The following is a 20,133-nucleotide window of genomic DNA, read 5'->3' as shown; positions in this document are numbered from 1 at the left end:
TGATCGTCTGGCTGTACGTTACGGCGTTGAGGGGGGCCAGCGAGAGAGAAAGGCTGGGAGACCACCCTAACGCTCCCGCGCACACTCGCTCGCCAGGGCCGCGCCTATGTTAAGGTCGCCTTGGTCCCCTTGACGCCCCTCAACCCCGTATTTATATAACTTTTTTTGTTTATATATATAGATATATTTTTAATGATCTCTTGTTGCATTTTATCTTATTTCTTCGTACAGCAATTAACTTAAATTATTAATAGGCATATGAGAATGTTATGGACGAATTCTATTTTTTTTACAAAGGATGGCGATGCTTTGAAACACCATACATTCTTTCTATATATGAATTAAGTAAATTATATAAAGTTTATCGAGATAGAGCGAAAGTACACTACGTTAAATCATTTACATGAAAAATTTTCATTTTATTATCAAAAGTTGCGTAAAAAATTAATATTCTTCGGTGCTAGAGTTTTACTACATATCGAAGCACCTATATATATAATATTTCAATAAATTGATTTTATATTTAAACTTAATAAAATTTAATTAATTATTTAGTTTTAATTATATTAACTACAATTACTGATTTGCCACGTTTCTGAGAATTTCACATATATATTTTTTTTAATGTAATTAATTGATTCATAATTTATATTCTGCACATCAATTTGTTCCAAACTCTTAGATTAAGGATTCATATCTTAAAGTAAGCAGATTAAGATTTAAAAACAGAAGATGATCCAATTTAATTTTAGTCAATCTATTTATCAAATATCATTGATAGTACTTCTAGACTATCGATATAATCATTGGAACATTTATTAGTTAACATTTTTTAATCTGCAGCATGATGTGATTTTAAATAACTGTACGTGTGCATGTGTGTGTATGTGTCTGTGTCCCTGCATCTTCTTACATAAACAAATGTTGTTCTAATGATATCTTCATTTTTGTATGTAATGGACATGTTAGTAAAGTTAAATATTATTTAATGTACGTATTTGAGTAGTTATACATAACAACATTAATGTTCTTATTATTAAATATATGAATATCGATATATCTTTCTCGAAATATGTTCGAAAATTTATAAAAAGAATTATAACTTTTGGAGATTTATAAATGAAACATTTCAAAGAGTTGCTAAATCCTAATTAACATTATGAAAATAAACTAACCATAACTGTCGATTATCTATAATAGTATATATCATATATAGCCAGTTATCTAAAATTATTTCATCTTTAGGTGGATGATAATAATTTTAATAATATTCTATGCAATAGCCAAATATTATACATCAAACTTTGAAGAAGTTTACTCAATAAATAAAAATTTTCAGAGACCTTATCAACAAGAATAAATTCATATCATTAATTTGAAATTAATGAGAGGTAACATAACATACAGTCTATTATTGTAATAGAAATACATATTTCGAAGAAATGGGAATTATGCGATTTTTTATTCTGGTCAAGAAAAAAATACAGTTTTCAAAATGTGAAAAAGAATAAAAAGTTTATTAATGGAACATAACAAACAAATGAATTACCATTAAAAATATGTACAGCAACTCAAGAAATAATGGCAAATACAAATAAATCAATAAGCATTAACTCGGAAGTCACATCATTACGAAACAAATTCTATAATATCTTCAAATACAGCCTTATTCGTACAAATCTGAACGCCAGCGACGAATTTACCTGCAAATAAATATTAAAGTAAAAAACACAGACATTACAAAAAATATTAAAATGTATATGAAGGAAAAATATACTGCTCATCATAAATTAACAAAAAATCGGAATAAGCAAAACATTCTACAAAAAAAGTATAAAATCATCTAATTATATAGCCTGGCAATTTATACTTTACTATCAATAAAAAACCAAAGGTCAAGACGTAATCAACTGTAGGAACTTACATTTATCTGAATGAGAACCCGGTTTCGTCGTTTTCGCTCCAACGGTAGTTTCTGGTTTGTAAGTTGGCTTATATGTAGGCTTTATAGGAGCAGCGTCGGTGATGTATTCCTTAGATGATTTCTGAGTAGCGTGCGTATAGGCGCTTGTGGTTGGTTTCAGTTTTTCCGCGTGAACAGTAGTATGTGGTGTGTAAGTTGGGTTATACGTAGGCTTCATAGGAGCAGCGTCGGTGATGTATTCCTTAGGTGATTTCTGAGTAGGGTGCGTATAGGCGCTTGTGGTTGGTTTCAGTTTTTCCGCGTGAACAGTAGTATGTGGTGTGTAAGTTGGGTTATACGTAGGCTTCATAGGATTAACATCAGTACCGTATTCCTTAGTAGATTTCTGAGTCAGATCAGTATATGCGCTCGTAGTCGGCTTCAATTTTTCCGGGTGAACAGTAGTATGTGGTTTGTAAGTTGAGCCGTATGTAGGCTTCATAGGAGCAGCGTCGGTGATGTATTCCTTAGACGATTTCTGAGTAGGGTGCGTATAGGCGCTTGTGGTTGGTTTCAGTTTTTCCGCGTGAACAGTAGTATGTGGTGTGTAAGTTGGGTTATACGTAGGCTTCATCGGATTAACATCAGTATCGTATTCCTTAGTAGATTTCGGAGTCAGATCGATATACGCGCTCGTGGTCGGCTTAACTTTCTCCGGGTGAACGGTAGTTTGTGGTTTAGAAGTTGGGTTGTACGTAGGCTTCATTGGAACAGCAACGGTGACGTATTCCTTAGAAGATTTCTGAGTAGGGTGCGTATATGCGCTTGTGGTTGGTTTCACTTCCTCCGGGTGAACGGTATTGTGTGGCTTGTAAGTCGGCTTGTAGGTAGGCTTGACCGTTTGAGACTCAGTCACATATTCGTGGGATGACTTGTGTGTAGGATGAGTGTAATCAGCTGTTGTCGGTTTCACTGATTCACCTTCCACGGTAGCTTGTGGCTTGTAAGTCGGTTTGTGAGTCGGCTTGACAGTTTGAGCCTCAGTCACATATTCGTGGGATGACTTGTGTGTAGGATAAGTGTAATCAGCCGTTGTCGGTTTCACTGATTCCACTTCAACGGTAGCTTGTGGCTTGTAAGTCGGCATGTAAATAGGTTCGACCGTTTCAGCCTCAGTCACATATTCGTGCCATGACTTGTGTGTAGGATGAGTGTAATCAGCCATTGTCGGTTTCACTGATTCCACTTCAACGGTAGCTTGTGGCTTGTAGGTAGGTTCGTGAGTAGGCTTGACCGTTTCAGCCTCAGTCACATATTCGTGGGATGACTTGTGTGTAGGATGAGTGTAATCGGCCGTTGTCGGTTTCACTGATTTCACTTCCACGGTAGCTTCTGTCTTGTAAGTCGGTTGGTGAGTAGGCTTGACCGTTTGAGCCTCAGTCACATATTCGTGGGATGACTTGTGTGTAGGATGAGTGTAATCAGCCGTTGTCGGTTTCACTGATTCCACTTCAACAGTAGCTTGTGGCTTGTAGGTAGGTTCGTGAGTAGGCTTAACCGGTTCAGCCTCAGTCACATATTCGTGGGATGACTTCTGTGTAGGATGAGTGTAATCAGCTGTTGTCGGTTTCACTGATTTCACTTCAACGGTAGCTTGTGGCTTGTAAGTCGGTTTGTGAGTAGGCTTGACCGTTTCAGCCTCAGTCACATATTCGTGGGATGACTTGTGTGTAGGATAAGTGTAATCAGCCGTTGTCGGTTTCATAGATTCCACTTCAACGGTAGCTTGTGGCTTGTAAGTCGGTTTGTGAGTAGGTTTGACCGTTGCAGCCTCAGTCACATATTCGTGGGATGACTTGTGTGTAGGATGAGTGTAATCAGCCGTTGTCGGTGTCACTGTTTCCACTTCAAAGGTAGCTTGTGGCTTGTAAGTCGGCTTGTAGGTAGGTTCCACCGTTTGAGCCTCAGTCACATATTCGTGCGATGACTTGTGTGTAGGATAAGTGTAATCAGCCGTTGTCGGTTTCACTTCGTCCACTTCAACGGTAACTTGTGGCTTGTAAGTCGGCTTGTAGGTAGGTTCGACCGTTTGAGCCTCAGTCACATATTCGTGCCATGACTTGTGTGTAGGATGAGTGTAATCAGCTGTTGTCGGTTTCACTGATTCCACTTCAACGGTAGCTTGTGGCTTGTAGGTAGGTTCGTGAGTAGGCTTGACCGTTTCAGCCTCAGTCACATATTCGTGGGATGACTTCTGTGTAGGATGAGTGTAATCAGCTGTTGTCGGTTTCACTTCGTCCACTTCAACGGTAACTTGTGGCTTGTAAGTCGGCTTGTAGGTGGGCTTGCCAGTTTGAGCCTCAGTCACATATTCGTGGGATGACTTGTGTGTAGGATGAGTGTAATCAGCCGTTGTCGGTTTCACTTCGTCCACTTCAACGGTAGCTTGTGGCTTGTAAGTCGGCTTGTAGGTGGGCTTGACAGTTTGAGCCTCAGTCACATATTCGTGCCATGACTTGTGTGTAGGATGAGTGTAATCAGCTGTTGTCGGTTTCACTGATTTCACTTCGACGGTAGCTTGTGGCTTGTAAGTCGGTTTGTGAGTAGGCTTGACCGTTTGATCCTCAGTCACATATTCGTGGGATGACTTGTGTGTAGGATGAGTGTAATCAGCCGTTGTCGGTTTCATAGATTCCACTTCAACGGTAGCTTGTGGCTTATAAGTCGGTTTGTGAGTAGGTTTGACCGTTGCAGCCTCAGTCACATATTCGTGGGATGACTTGTGTGTAGGATGAGTGTAATCAGCCGTTGTCGGTGTCACTGTTTCCACTTCAAAGGTAGCTTGTGGCTTGTAAGTCGGCTTGTAGGTAGGTTCCACCGTTTGAGCCTCAGTCACATATTCGTGCGATGACTTGTGTGTAGGATAACTGTAATCAGCCGTTGTCGGTTTCACTTCGTCCACTTCAACGGTAACTTGTGGCTTGTAAGTCGGCTTGTAGGTAGGTTCGACCGTTTGAGCCTCAGTCACATATTCGTGCCATGACTTGTGTGTAGGATGAGTGTAATCAGCTGTTGTCGGTTTCACTGATTCCACTTCAACGGTAGCTTGTGGCTTGTAGGTAGGTTCGTGAGTAGGCTTAACCGGTTCAGCCTCAGTCACATATTCGTGGGATGACTTGTGTGTAGGATGAGCGTAATCAGCCGTTGTCGGTTTCATAGATTCCACTTCAACGGTAGCTTGTGGCTTGTAAGTCGGTTTGTGAGTAGGCTTGACCGTTTCAGCCTCAGTCACATATTCGTGGGATGACTTCTGTGTAGGATGAGTGTAATCAGCTGTTGTCGGTTTCACTTCGTCCACTTCAACGGTAACTTGTGGCTTGTAAGTCGGCTTGTAGGTGGGCTTGCCAGTTTGAGCCTCAGTCACATATTCGTGGGATGACTTGTGTGTAGGATGAGTGTAATCAGCCGTTGTCGGTTTCACTTCGTCCACTTCAACGGTAGCTTGTGGCTTGTAAGTCGGCTTGTAGGTGGGCTTGACAGTTTGAGCCTCAGTCACATATTCGTGCCATGACTTGTGTGTAGGATGAGTGTAATCAGCTGTTGTCGGTTTCACTGATTTCACTTCGACGGTAGCTTGTGGCTTGTAAGTCGGTTTGTGAGTAGGCTTGACCGTTTGATCCTCAGTCACATATTCGTGGGATGACTTGTGTGTAGGATGAGCGTAATCAGCCGTTGTTGGTTTCATAGATTCCACTTCAACGGTAGCTTGTGGCTTGTAAGTCGGTTTGTGAGTAGGCTTGACCGTTTCAGCCTCAGTCACATATTCGTGGGATGACTTCTGTGTAGGATGAGTGTAATCAGCTGTTGTCGGTTTCACTTCGTCCACTTCAACGGTAGCTTGTGGCTTGTAAGTCGGCTTGTAGGTGGGCTTGACCGTTTCAGCCTCCGCCACATATTCGTGGGATGACTTCTGTGTAGGATGAGTGTAATCAGCCGTTGTCGGTTTCACTTCGTCCACTTCAACGGTAGCTTGTGGCTTGTAAGTCGGCTTGTAGGTGGGCTTGACCGTTTCAGCCTCCGCCACATATTCGTGGGATGACTTCTGTGTAGGATGGGTGTAATCAGCCGTTGTCGGTTTCATAGATTCCACTTCAACGGTAGCTTGTGGCTTGTAAGTCGGTTTGTGAGTAGGCTTGACCGTTTCAGCCTTAGTCACATATTCGTGGGATGACTTGTGTGTAGGATGAGTGTAATCAGCCGTTGTCGGTGTCACTGTTTCCACTTCAAAGGTAGCTTGTGGCTTGTAAGTCGGCTTGTAGGTAGGTTCCACCGTTTGAGCCTCAGTCACATATTCGTGCGATGACTTGTGTGTAGGATAAGTGTAATCAGCCGTTGTCGGTTTCACTTCGTCCACTTCAACGGTAACTTGTGGCTTGTAAGTCGGCTTGTAGGTAGGTTCCACCGTTTGAGCCTCAGTCACATATTCGTGCGATGACTTGTGTGTAGGATAAGTGTAATCAGCCGTTGTCGGTTTCACTTCGTCCACTTCAACGGTAACTTGTGGCTTGTAAGTCGGCTTGTAGGTAGGTTCGACCGTTTGAGCCTCAGTCACATATTCGTGCCATGACTTGTGTGTAGGATGAGTGTAATCAGCTGTTGTCGGTTTCACTGATTTCACTTCCACGGTAGCTTCTGTCTTGTAAGTCGGTTGGTGAGTAGGCTTGACCGTTTGAGCCTCAGTCACATATTCGTGGGATGACTTGTGTGTAGGATGAATGTAATCAGCCGTTGTCGGTTTCACTGATTCCACTTCAACGGTAGCTTGTGGCTTGTAGGTAGGTTCGTGAGTAGGCTTGACCGTTTCAGCCTCAGTTACATATTGGTGGGATGACTTCTGTGTAGGATGAGTGTAATCAGCTGTTGTCGGTTTCACTGATTTCACGTCAACGGTAGCTTGTGGCTTGTAAGTCGGTTTGTGAGTAGGCTTGACCGTTTGAGCCTGAGTCACATATTCGTGGGATGACTTGTGTGTAGGATGAGTGTAATCAGCCGTTGTCGGTTTCACTGATTCCACTTCATCGGTAGCTTGTGGCTTGTAGGTAGGTTCGTGAGTAGGCTTGACCGTTTCAGCCTCAGTCACATATTCGTGCCATGACTTGTGTGTAGGATGAGTGTAATCAGCCGTTGTCGGTTTCACTGATTCCACTTCAACGGTAGCTTGTGGCTTGTAGGTAGGTTCGTGAGTAGGCTTGACCGTTTCAGCCTCAGTCACATATTCGTGGGATGACTTGTGTGTAGGATGAGTGTAATCGGCCGTTGTCGGTTTCACTGTTTCCACTTCCACGGTAACTTCTGGCTTGTAAGTTTGCTTGTAGGTAGGCTTGACCGTTTGAGCCTCAGGCACATATTCGTGGGATGACTTGTGTGTAGGATGAGTGTAATCAGCCCTTGTCGGTTTCATAGATTCCACTTCAACGGTAGCTTGTGGCTTGTAAGTCGGTTTGTGAGTAGGCTTGACAGTTTGAGCCTCAGTCACATATTCGTGGGATGACTTGTGTGTAGGATGAGTGTAATCAGCCGTTGTCGGTTTCACTGATTTCACTTCAACGGTAGCTTGTGGCTTGTAAGTCGGCTTGTAGGTGGGCTTGACAGTTTGAGCCTCAGTCACATATTCGTGGGATGACTTGTGTGTAGGATGAGTGTAATCAGCCCTTGTCGGTTTCATAGATTCCACTTCAACGGTAGCTTGTGGCTTGTAAGTCGGTTTGTGAGTACGCTTGACAGTTTGAGCCTCAGTCACATATTCGTGGGATGACTTGTGTGTAGGATAAGTGTAATCAGCCGTTGTCGGTTTCACTGATTCCACTTCAACGGTAGCTTGTGGCTTGTAATTCGGCTTGTAGGTAGGTTCGACCGTTTGAGCCTCAGTCACATATTCGTGGGATGACTTGTGAGTAGGATGAGCGTAGTCGGCCGTTGTTGATTTCACTGTTTCCTCTTCAACGGTAGCTTCTGGCTTGTAAGTTTGCTTGTAGGTAGGCTTGACCGTTTGAGCCTCAGTCACATATTCGTGGGATGACTTGTGTGTAGGATGAGTGTAATCAGCCCTTGTCGGTTTCATAGATTCCACTTCAACGGTAGCTTGTGGCTTGTAAGTCGGTTTGTGAGTAGGCTTGACAGTTTGAGCCTCAGTCACATATTCGTGGGATGACTTGTGTGTAGGATGAGTGTAATCAGCCGTTGTCGGTTTCATAGATTCCACTTCAACGGTAGCTTGTGGCTTGTAAGTCGGTTTGTGAGTAGGCTTGACCGTTTCAGCCTTAGTCACATATTCGTGGGATGACTTTTGTGTAGGATGAGTGTAATCAGCCGTTGTCGTTTTCACTTCGTCCACTTCAACGGTAACTTGTGGCTTGTAAGTCGGCTTGTAGGTGGGCTTGACAGTTTGAGCTTCAGTCACATATTCGTGCGATGACTTGTGTGTAGGATAAGTGTAATCAGCCGTTGTCGGTTTCACTGATTCCACTTCAACGGTAGCTTGTGGCTTGTAATTCGGCTTGTAGGTAGGTTCGACCGTTTGAGCCTCAGTCACATATTCGTGGGATGACTTGTGAGTAGGATGAGCGTAGTCGGCCGTTGTTGATTTCACTGTTTCCTCTTCAACGGTAGCTTCTGGCTTGTAAGTTTGCTTGTAGGTAGGCTTGACCGTTTGAGCCTCAGTCACATATTCGTGCGATGACTTGTGTGTAGGATGAGCGTAGTCGGTCGTTGTTGGTTTCACTGTTTCCACTTCAAAGGTAGCTTGTGGCTTGTAAGTCGGCTTGTAGGTGGGCTTGACCGTTTGATCCTCAGTCACATATTCGTGGGAAGACTTGTGTGTAGGATGATTGTAATCGGCCGTTGTTGGTTTCACTGTTTCAACTTCAACGGTAGCTTCTGGCTTGTAAGTTTGCTTGTAGGTAGGCTTGACCGTTTGAGCCTCAGGTACATATTCGTGGGAAGACTTGTGTGTAGGATGAGCGTAGTCGGCCGTTGTTGGTTTCACTGTTTTCACTTCAACGGTAGCTTCTGGCTTGAAAGTTTGCTTGTAGGTAGGCTTGACCGTTTGAGCCTCAGGCACATATTCGTGGGATGACTTGTGTGTAGGATGAGTGTAATCAGCTGTTGTCGGTTTCACTTCGTCCACTTCAACGGTAACTTGTGGCTTGTAAGTCGGCTTGTAGGTGGGCTTGCCAGTTTGAGCCTCAGTCACATATTCGTGGGATGACTTGTGTGTAGGATGAGTGTAATCAGCCGTTGTCGGTTTCACTTCGTCCACTTCAACGGTAGCTTGTGGCTTGTAAGTCGGCTTGTAGGTGGGCTTGACAGTTTGAGCCTCAGTCACATATTCGTGCCATGACTTGTGTGTAGGATGAGTGTAATCAGCTGTTGTCGGTTTCACTGATTTCACTTCGACGGTAGCTTGTGGCTTGTAAGTCGGTTTGTGAGTAGGCTTGACCGTTTGATCCTCAGTCACATATTCGTGGGATGACTTGTGTGTAGGATGAGCGTAATCAGCCGTTGTTGGTTTCATAGATTCCACTTCAACGGTAGCTTGTGGCTTGTAAGTCGGTTTGTGAGTAGGCTTGACCGTTTCAGCCTCAGTCACATATTCGTGGGATGACTTCTGTGTAGGATGAGTGTAATCAGCTGTTGTCGGTTTCACTTCGTCCACTTCAACGGTAGCTTGTGGCTTGTAAGTCGGCTTGTAGGTGGGCTTGACCGTTTCAGCCTCCGCCACATATTCGTGGGATGACTTCTGTGTAGGATGAGTGTAATCAGCCGTTGTCGGTTTCACTTCGTCCACTTCAACGGTAGCTTGTGGCTTGTAAGTCGGCTTGTAGGTGGGCTTGACCGTTTCAGCCTCCGCCACATATTCGTGGGATGACTTCTGTGTAGGATGGGTGTAATCAGCCGTTGTCGGTTTCATAGATTCCACTTCAACGGTAGCTTGTGGCTTGTAAGTCGGTTTGTGAGTAGGCTTGACCGTTTCAGCCTTAGTCACATATTCGTGGGATGACTTGTGTGTAGGATGAGTGTAATCAGCCGTTGTCGGTGTCACTGTTTCCACTTCAAAGGTAGCTTGTGGCTTGTAAGTCGGCTTGTAGGTAGGCTTGGCCGTTTGATCCTCAGTCACATATTTGTGCGATGACTTGTGAGTAGGATAAGTGTAATCGGCCGTTGTCGGTTTCACTGTTTTCACTTCAATGGTAGCTTGTGGCTTGTAAGTCGGTTTGTATGTAGGCTTGACCGTTTGAGCCTCGGTTACATAGTCGTGCCATGATTTGTAGGTAGGATGAGTGTAGTCACTCTTTTTTGGTTTCGCTGTTTCCTTTTTAACAGTAGGATGTGGCCTATAAGTTGACTTGTATGTAGGCTTGAGCGTTTGGGCCTCGGTTACGTAGTCGTGCCATGATTTGTAGGTAGGATGAGTGTAGTCACTCTTTGTTGGTTTCGCTGTTTCCTTTTTAACGGTAGGTTGTGGCCTATTAGTTGGCTTGTATGTAGGCTTGGCCGTTTGAGTCTCGGTTACGTAGTCGTGCCATGATTTGTAAGTAGGGTGAGTATAGTTGCTCTTTGTCGGTTTGGCTGTTTCCTTCTTAACGGTAGGTTGTGGCCTGTGAGTTGGCTTGTAAATAGGATTCACTGTTTGAGCCTCGGTCACGAATTTGTTTGAAAATTTTGGTGTGTGATGCATATACCCCTTGGTGGTCGTTTCCACTATACCCGCGTGACTGGTAGTTTTTGGTTTGTAAATTGGTTTATATGTAGGTCTGACCGTTTTAGCGCCAGTCACATACTCGTGGTCCTTATAAGATTTCTGTGTAGGATATGTGTACGCAGTAGTAGTCGGCTTGGCGGCTGCTACATTAACTATGGTTTTTGATTTATCTGTTGGTTCATATGTAGATTGTTTATAGGTTGGTTTTGTTTGATACTTTGTTTCTGGAGTATATTTTTTTGTAGATATTATTGGTGCATTTGTAGTTTGGACTGTATCAGTTTTGACATTGATTCCTGGTTCAGAATGCGGAATGCCAATATGTTTTCCTGCAATTAGAATACTGTATTTATCTGTATTTTTTCCAATTTATCTGTTAATTTTGTAGACCATCAGTAATGAATTTTTATTAAATATATTCGAAGGTAATGAATAAATACTTTTTCTATTCATAAAATTATACTGTAAATAATATTATTTTTTGTTAAAATAGGAAGTTCCATCATTTTTTCGTGAAGTATTAAACACTTATTCGTTCCCCATTATTCGATTATAATAATCGTATAGTTATTTACAAACATTATTCTTTCCTATACTTAATATATTTAAATATAATGTAGTATTTATTTTCCAAATGATTTCTTTTATTTTCAAGAGGTGTCACAAAATAATATATGAGAAAATTTTCGAGATAGATATGCGTCTTATTTCCTTACCGTTGTGATTGGGCTTCTGATGTGATTGAGTAAATGCTTTCTCATTACAGAATATATCCTTAATGTTCTTAGTTTTCAACACAGTTTTTACAAATTTAGGCGCTATTGAAACCAAATCTATTGCATCGCATAGTATCCCTTGTGTCTATCAAAAAATCATTTATTTTAGTTGTTTCAAATATGTAATCTAAATTGTGATTATATTATTTTTCGTTTTTCTTAAAAAGTTACTTTTAACGGTTGCATTGCAAATATTATCAGAATTTGTTATTATCACATGATAGTTATCTCGATTTATATAATTTATTTCTTACTTTTTAATATTCTACCAAATTTTAATAAAATTACGGTTATTATTAAAAAATTATTTTCATTCTCAATGTTATGAAAAGCCTTAAATGTGTTTGATTCTTTAAGATGCTGAACTGTAAACGTAGATGATAAGTGTTTGTGCATTCCATCTGTATCCTTTTATTATAAGCTCAAAAATGTTGTTCTATCTATGATCTATATCTCACCAAAATTAATTAAGGTTGGTCAAGTGCTTATGGACAAAATATCATTATAATTAGAATGGGTGGATAATCAACTATAATTTTCCAGTCAAATAATAAAGGGGTACTGACGTATCGAATATGTCTTTATAATTGCAGAAAATAGTTATGAAATATATTGAACATGCGAGAAATTATTGTATTATTTATTTGTTTTGAAAAATGCAATAATATAGATTTTAATAACATAGACGTCCTTTTTATTTATTAGACCATCTGAATTAGAAAAACTTTCAAGTGAACGGTAACTGCGGTAAACTTACCCAAAGTTAATATGAAATTATTAATTTATAATTCTTAACTATCAAAATATTACGATTCCAACTCTTCTATTTTTATTATATTAGAATAGTAATTACTCACATTGGGTTTCTGAGCTTTCGAATGCGCATCTTCGTCATCAGAGTTAACTGGTTGAGCATTAGCAACACATTGTCCACAAGCATATGACAGTACGATTGTGATTAAAGTTAGTTTTAATGCTGTGCTTCTTCTCAAATTCATATTTTACAGTGAAGAAAGTATTTCTGAAAATAATTAGACAATTCACATTGAAATAACACTTTTTCGACTTTGCATTGTACATAAAATCAACAAAATAAAATGATAGCAATTAAAGCAGAATGGCTTGCCAACATGATTCACCTTTTGGACTAGCACATGCAAGATGTATATGCAAATTTCATGTTTTTATTCCACTCTTTTATACCTGTCTTGCTAACTAATTGTCAGATATCGACAAAAGTTTTATCAACTTACGTCAAGCATCGTTATTTCACCGTCGCATGGTACTGGATTATTGATAAGATATTTGTTTTTACGCTTTCAACAGTGATTGAAACACTTGTGCGTGCATAACATGACGTAACTGAAAATTGTGACTCTACACAATCTTAAAATGATGTTTCAAAAAATCAGGACCTACTCAAGGTATCAAAAAATGAAAGATTGAAATAAAATTGATGCTATTTGATCAAGTGCTATTTAATTAATTAATTCCAGACAATTAATTCTAAGTTAATAATATCGAACAATACATTCGAATATCTGACATCTGTTTCGTCTGCATTTTCATTGCGATTCTTTTCAGAAACTTCTAATGTAATTTGAACCAATCATATTCAATCAAGAACTTTACTTTTCAAAGTAATAATAATATTATTCTTTTTCAGTCAACCCATTACAGTATTTCTATAAAATTAGTGCTTACCATTCAACAAGTGGTTTTAGTCTTTAAATTATGTGTAGATCTATTCTAAACATTTTTTATTCTAAAGAAAATTGTTTATTGTTCATTGCTTAACTTGTTAAGATTATCTATATATTTAAACGATTCTTCTAGTTTTTCATGATAATAGTCAATACTTGGTATTAAATAATATTGTCACGATATTATAGTTCTAAACATTATTTACTTTATAAAATAATGCATACCTAAAAGCATTATTACTAGTACATCGTTTTTTATGTATACGAAACTTGAAATCATAATTTTTGAATTTAGTATCAGCTTTCCAAAGACATTGAAGGAAAGTCTTCTTGTGTTTAATGAATTGGCTTATCGGTGATTCGGCATAATTTTTAGAGGTTTTCCCTTGAGTTTTCCAGATAAAGAAAGATATAACTATAATTATATGATATAGAGACTTGTAAGATCTTGTAACTAATTAAAGATAGATGGACATTTTTATAATTTAAGAACATTAATTTTCTTCATCATTAAAGCCTAAGAACTTTCTAATTGATGAATCCTATTTTTAGTTTTCAACTTTGAGTTTTGTAGTTACTTTAATAAAACGCCATTGGAAAGAATTGGCTAATTGCAATGAAATTCTATTGTCGTTTAATTTTTTAATTTGCATGAAGAATTAGATCTCAGTTTCCATTTAATAATACTAACGTTATTTAACGCGCCTATCGCGATCTTTATTTTACGTTTTTCTGTTGTTAATTACATTATATTAAGCTTTTACATGATAAATTCAAGATTATAATGATATATATGCATCAATAAATCGAATATATTTAAAAACTACATTATATGCAAAATTTGAATCCATTTTTTCACAAAAACCGATTAACCATCAAATTTAACGTGTTTAATATTTTGATAATTAGATTGCGTTGCCCACATACTTCTTAAATTACAATCTACCAAAGGTAAAAAAATATTTCCTTCCTTTTTATCCTTTTTATTTATATTAAATTTACTGATGGAATATACATCTTACACTCCTAGATACATGTTTCCAAGTATACTCGAAAATTCAAAATTTCGCGCTTTTTTTAGTATCAACAAATCACACTGGATGTCCAAAAATCGTCATTTTTTAAAGATAGAATAAAATAAAATAGTGGAGGAGATAGAATTATTTAAGCTCCTTATTCCTTAAACTATTTTCACTGATAAAAATCGGTCAGATAGTACAGTAGCCTGTAACTATAGAAAAATTAAATATGATGAGTACTCGAACGGTTGAAGTTTTTTATTATTTTTATGTGATTGGTACCTAAAAATTATAATCAAATCAGTAATCCAAAAAAAAATTGAGAATCACACTATTTTAGTAAGTGTCTAAGTAGATTTCTACGGTATATTACTATTTTTTTAATGACAATTACTTTGTAGGAGATAATTAATTTATCAAATTTTATCTCCTATATTTATAAATGATATATTGTCTATAACCGTAACGCTGCATCGATGAAACTTTATGGCAACCAGATTACATATATTTGATCTTATCATTAGTCTAGGCAAATTTTTAGATACTTTTACGGAATCGAAAACATCTTTAACGACTTTTGATAATGGAATACTATACAAGAGCATTTTAACAATAACATAAAGAATAACATTTTTGGCGCCATTTAAAATATTGTTGAATTTAAATGTTGTTTTTTTAAATACAAATAATAATATTATTTTTTCATATACAATATGTAGGTATGCATACTTTGATACCATTTTTAATTACCTATCAAATAAGTCGTTGCACACTAATGAATTCATTCTATATTTTCTTGTAAATGCAAAAATAAACAATTGTAATTATTCTGGTTTCTGCCTCTCTCTCTCTCTCTCCGTCTCTCTTTCTCCCACCCTCTTTTTCTATTCTAGCCATGTTTTATATATTGCTTTAAAAATGTACCGTGATGATATCATAGTTTGCTGTGGATTTTCTTCTAATATTATACATTAATATAGTTTCTCAAAAATATTGTCAATAAAATATTATTTATATGATCAAAAAATTTGTTATATCTATTACTTTCTCAAATTTGAAATTCTTATTATAACATTATGCATTAATATACTTGAAATTAAAAAAATTTACTACTATAAAAAAAGCGCTCTATATTTCCGACTTCAGCCAATATATATATAGAGTACATACTAATAGGCGGATTCCATCTTTAATGTTTTAATGTCACTAACCCTCACTCACAACATTACGAATTTTGCTATAGTCTTTATTGATTCAGTAGTCGATTCAGATAATAACTACTGATCTTTGACTAATAGCAATAACAGTATTACAATATTTAAATTTTCAAATTCTTCATACATTAACTTTCTGGTAAAAGTTAAGAAAAAGTTAGTTAGTAGTCTTAATTGCAATGGAGGACAATGTTAAAAATGGAAATAGCCAAGTTGCAGCTTCTGCAAATAGTATTGTGGTTCCTGCAGCTGAAAGACAAAAACAAGTAAGTTTATTAAAATATGTTTTATATTTTAAGTCTTCATAAAATGTTATTTCATTGAATACTTCATTGTTATTAGAAAAATGTTACACATATTTTATTTACAAACAGTAATTAGTAAATATTGTGATTTTTAAATAATTATAGGACACATTGCTTGATCACATGGAAATAACAATAGTTGAAGCAGAAAAAAGAGCTAATGGCGCACTAAATATAAAAGAATTTTATACAGTATATCTCATAGAAACCAAGTATATTTATCTAATCTTGCTAATAAATTACTCCAAATCCTTTTTGTTTTCATGCTAACCTTGTCTTTTAACAATAGAGTTATAGATCCTGACTTTAAGGATGCTCTTACAAATGTTAGTTCCTTGTGGCGTCGCTATACTGAATTTGAATTATTGAGAGCTTATTTAGAAATCTCATATCCTTTCATTGTTCTGCCACCATTACCTGAAAAAAAAGTCTTGTATGCTTGGCAGAAAGTGACTACTGATACTTTTGATCCAGACTTTGTTGATCGTCGACGAGCAGGTTTAGAAGTATGTTTTACAACTCATGTTTCTCTGATATTTATTAATCTAATATTATACAATTATTATTCCAGAACTTTCTACTTCGTGTATCATCTCATCCAGTTTTGTCATTTGACAAACATTTCATAGGTTTTTTACAACAAAAAGATGGCTGGAGAGAAAGTATAAAAGAATCCGGTATGAGCAACTCTAAAATTTTATTAAAGTCAGAATACAGTAATGAATAGTGTGCATGTTTTTTATTACAATAGGATATTTGCAACTTGCTGAATCAAAATTGAAAGCTTTAAGTGTGGCAGTTCGTTTACGTAAACCAGACAAACGTTTTGAGACTATAAAAATTTATGGCATAGAATTACAGGTTGATTGAGTGGTATTTTTAACTTTCAAATTCTTAAGTAAAATTAATATAATTTAATTTCAGAACAATTTAAACAATCTTCTCCGTGTTCGTGCCAGATTAGCTGAAAAACAATATAGTCTTTATAAGTTGCATGCAAACTATGGACGCGTGTTCAGTGAATGGAGTGCAATTGAGCGTGAAATGGGAGATGGTCTACAGGTATATAATTCAGTAAAATGATTTTAAATGATTTTTTCGTTGTCTATTTGACGAAAAAAATAAGAGAATGATTGTTTCAAGAAATCTGGTCATTATTTGGACTCACTTGCTGCTGCAATTGATGCAACTCTGGAGGAAGAAGAACTAATAGCAGATCAATTAAAGGAATGGTTATTTGCGTCATCTGCATTACAATCAGTAGTAAAAAGGCGTGAAGCATTACAGCTTAGCAAAGAAGAAGCTTTTGACAATCTCGCAGCATTACAAGAACAGAAAGAAAAAGTTGTTCAAGGTAAGGCATGCCATGAAAATCTGGCTTAAAGGCACTTTTATAAAATATTAATTAATTACGTAATAAATATGAAATTTTGTTAAAATGAAAGCACCATTTAATATTTATTAATTAACTTACTTATTTTGATTCTTTAAAATAAGTTTTGTATAAAGATAAATAATTGTACAATATAATATATAACACATGTATCATAGGAAAATCCGGACTCATGTCAAGATTATTTGGTTCTGTCGATACTGAAGAAGTTCGAGAATTAAAAATATTGCAGATTGATCAAAAAATTAATCAAGGTGAAGAGGTAGTCAGGCAAAGTGACCAAGAATTAGTGTGAGTATTTACATATAACCATCAAAATCATACTCTGGCAATTGACTGAAATACTAATTATTTCCATTATAGATTATTTTCTGAGAAAGCAATGGAAGACATTGAGCGTTTTCAAGTACAGAAAGTGATTGACCTACGAGAAACGTTGACGGCATATTGTGTCCTTCAGTTTAAACTTGCTAGAAAAGTAAGCATTTTATTACATCACTATGTTGGTGAATATTATTTTTAAGTTAAGGACTCGTGTGCTTATGGGAACTTATAGAAAAACTTTCAATTATTTTTCAGGGTCTGCAAGCTTGGCAGCATATTAAGCAGTGTTTAGAAAGTATGCCATAATCATTTGACTGGAATCGAACATTTTTACTTTTTATAAAATGGAACGTCGACTCAAAAGTTTTCGTTACCGTCGTATATACTTTCTCTTAAAACAAATTCTATTGATTGAGCAAACATTTTTAAATATCTTAATTTAAATGAAGTTTTGTTATCGTTTTTCTAACTTTTAATTATTTTGGAAGAACTCAAAATATCTAAATTTCACTCACTTAAAAAGATATATTGTTCTCGTAACTCGAAAAATATCGCTTTAATACATAATTTATAATACATTTTTATAGTAGTTATCTAATTTGAGATTAGTATTTTCTATTATGAACTTTACACTTTAGCATATTTTACAAGGTAAAATATGTACATAGGTAAATTATGCATATATATATATATATATATATATATATATATATATATATTTTACACTGATAATTTTATAAAAAGAAAAATAATCTTTTTACAAATTGTTAAAAATTAAAATTATAATAATTCTTTCATTGTTTATCTTATTTTAAAAGATTAATTTTGGATTAAAAATATATAAATGAATTTATCTAATTCAACTAAATTCAATGATATTAAAATTTTTTTCAATTGTTCTTTTTTTTTCTTTAATTTATTTAAGGTCGCATCCCCTTATAGGCATTAGCAACATATCAATATACATTTTTTATACATCTAGGCTTAGGTTTTGATAATATAAAATTTACATTTCATTTGTACATATATATATATATATATATAAAGTATTTAAGTTAAATCTTAATTTCTATTTCTTAATGAAGTCGATTACTTTTCTGCATTTTCTTTGGAAGTTAGTATTTCATATAGATTTAGTTTCAGCTTATATTTAATTCGTTCATTATAGTATTTGGGGCAGTTTATGAGGATATGTTTTATTGAAATAGGAGATAGGTATATCGTACATTCAGGTTGGTTGTCTGTTTAGCATGTGTTTGTGAGTAATTTTTAAATTGAAGTAATTCGTCCAAGAAATTTTCGTTACTTGAGTTGGCTGCTAGTGTTTTTGTTAAGATCTTTGCTATGGATTTATTAGGTTCCGTAATTTTTCTCTTGTATCAGTTAAAAGTTTTTTTGGAATTTTTTATCACTATTTTACATTCTTTATTCCACCATACAGTTTGGTATTCTTGTTTTTTTTTTTCCTTTTGACTTCGGTATACATTCATTAGCTACTTTAGTGATTAAGTCCATAAGTTTATATATTGTAATATAAATTAAAATTTCGTTAGTGCTTACATTTTCATCTATATAGTTATTTATTTGATTTATGTTTTCTTCTTTGATTTGTTAGTATTTAACTCAATTTGCTTGGTTAAATCTCCATTTTCCAGTAGATGTCCCTTTATAATATAGCGTATAATACATGTTTAGGAAATTGAATTCTTTTATTCAATATAGAAATTTATGTTATAAAGATTGGACATATCAATAATTATGCTAACAGACTTATTCATATCATACTGATCTTCATTTATTTTAATTATATTTTTCAAAAAATATAAATAAATCAACCTTCTTATATTTATCATACATTGAAGTATCTTATTATTAACATAATCATTTTTACTTACTCTTTGTGTATATTCATTAAATTTTATTATACATTCTCGAAAATATATTAACCATTCTTCTCCTAAATTATTAACATAACTATAAATTACTTGGATCATAATTCGGCTTAGCACCAGTTGATATTGAGTGAATTATTTAGATAGATTAATTTTGATGATTGTAAAACATCCTAATTGATTAATGAACTGATAGCAGTCAGAGCAGCCACAAGAGCTAATATCAGGTGATTTGTGCCGTTCGGAGTCAATTATAAGCTCTCTGAGGCATTCACACTTCTGAGATTGTATTTCTTAGATGTTTGGAATTCTCTGTTACTAAATGAATAATCAGATTCATTAGAGCGGTGAATTCGCATCTAAGCTCCAGGAATAATCGTTAGCTTTTTATTGAGTATTTGGAAATTCAATGAGTACGGATCTCTGCCAATTGCTAAAGTATTCAGAATTCCGACTATATTGACAAACTAGGTTGTACGTCAATATCACACGCCACATGAGTGGCACCATTTAACAAAATTTCGTCCTTTCCAAATGGCGCCATTTGGAATTGCTTTTTATATAAAATTGTATTTTATTGTTATTAATTTTAAGTCTACGTATATGTATGTAAATGATTTATGAAACCTAGTTATCGTTCATAAAATGTTAAATTTTAATTCACAATGCGTGCGTTTTCAATAATGCATTTTCTACCATTACGAAAAATTTATAAATATAAATCGAAAAATGCGCACATGAATGTTTATGTGATTTAAGGAATATAGCATTATACTATTTAGAACTAATTTATTAATAGCAACATGTATAAATAAAAAAAAAACCAATAAAAATAATTATTTA

General features: G+C 35.8%; 2 protein-coding genes across 3 annotated transcripts; one reads left to right on the top strand and one right to left on the bottom strand.

Moving 5' to 3' along the window:
• Positions 1-1,629: 1,629 nt before the first annotated feature.
• LOC131662870 (mucin-17-like) lies at positions 1,630-12,438 on the bottom strand. The gene is made up of 4 exons (XM_058932840.1): positions 12,298-12,438; positions 11,381-11,525; positions 1,925-10,993; positions 1,630-1,703 (listed from the first exon to the last, which is right to left on the bottom strand). Exons 1-4 carry the CDS (start codon positions 12,436-12,438, stop codon positions 1,630-1,632), a joined length of 9,429 nt encoding a protein of 3,142 aa, XP_058788823.1.
• A 2,959-nt stretch (positions 12,439-15,397) lies between these two features.
• On the top strand, positions 15,398-17,976 carry LOC131662775 (sorting nexin-4-like). Of its 2 annotated transcripts, none has more exons than XM_058932686.1 (10): positions 15,398-15,642; positions 15,787-15,893; positions 15,971-16,187; positions 16,253-16,358; positions 16,433-16,542; positions 16,606-16,743; positions 16,825-17,035; positions 17,233-17,365; positions 17,438-17,552; positions 17,654-17,976. In XM_058932686.1, exons 1-10 carry the CDS (start codon positions 15,556-15,558, stop codon positions 17,702-17,704), a joined length of 1,275 nt encoding a protein of 424 aa, XP_058788669.1. In that variant the 5' UTR covers positions 15,398-15,555; the 3' UTR covers positions 17,705-17,976. The 2 variants fall into 2 exon arrangements, with proteins under 2 accessions (XP_058788669.1, XP_058788668.1); XM_058932685.1 differs by having other exon boundaries at positions 17,631-17,976.
• Positions 17,977-20,133: the final 2,157 nt, after the last annotated feature.

The sequence above is a fragment of the Phymastichus coffea genome, unplaced genomic scaffold, assembly GCF_024137745.1.
Source record: "Phymastichus coffea isolate CEN01 unplaced genomic scaffold, Cenicafe_Pcof_1.1 PCOF00028, whole genome shotgun sequence".
Lineage (NCBI taxonomy): Eukaryota > Metazoa > Arthropoda > Insecta > Hymenoptera > Eulophidae > Phymastichus > Phymastichus coffea.
Note: the sequence above shows the minus strand (reverse complement) of the source record. Positions and strands in the feature narration are given on the sequence as shown.

Excerpts from the sequence above, each read along its gene's own strand:
- LOC131662870 (XM_058932840.1), bottom strand. The coding sequence starts at position 12,438 with ATGAATTTGAGAAGAAGCACAGCATTAAAACTAACTTTAATCACAATC. Across the intron at positions 11,526-12,297 it reads CGAAAGCTCAGAAACCCAAT|ACACAAGGGATACTATGCGA; the intron begins GTGAGTAATTAC and ends ATTTTTTGATAG. Across the intron at positions 1,704-1,924 it reads GGGTTCTCATTCAGATAAAT|GTAAATTCGTCGCTGGCGTT; the intron begins GTAAGTTCCTAC and ends ATTTATTTGCAG.
- LOC131662775 (XM_058932685.1), top strand. The coding sequence starts at position 15,556 with ATGGAGGACAATGTTAAAAATGGAAATAGCCAAGTTGCAGCTTCTGCA. Across the intron at positions 16,188-16,252 it reads GTCGACGAGCAGGTTTAGAA|AACTTTCTACTTCGTGTATC; the intron begins GTATGTTTTACA and ends TTATTATTCCAG. Across the intron at positions 17,036-17,232 it reads GAAAGAAAAAGTTGTTCAAG|GAAAATCCGGACTCATGTCA; the intron begins GTAAGGCATGCC and ends CATGTATCATAG.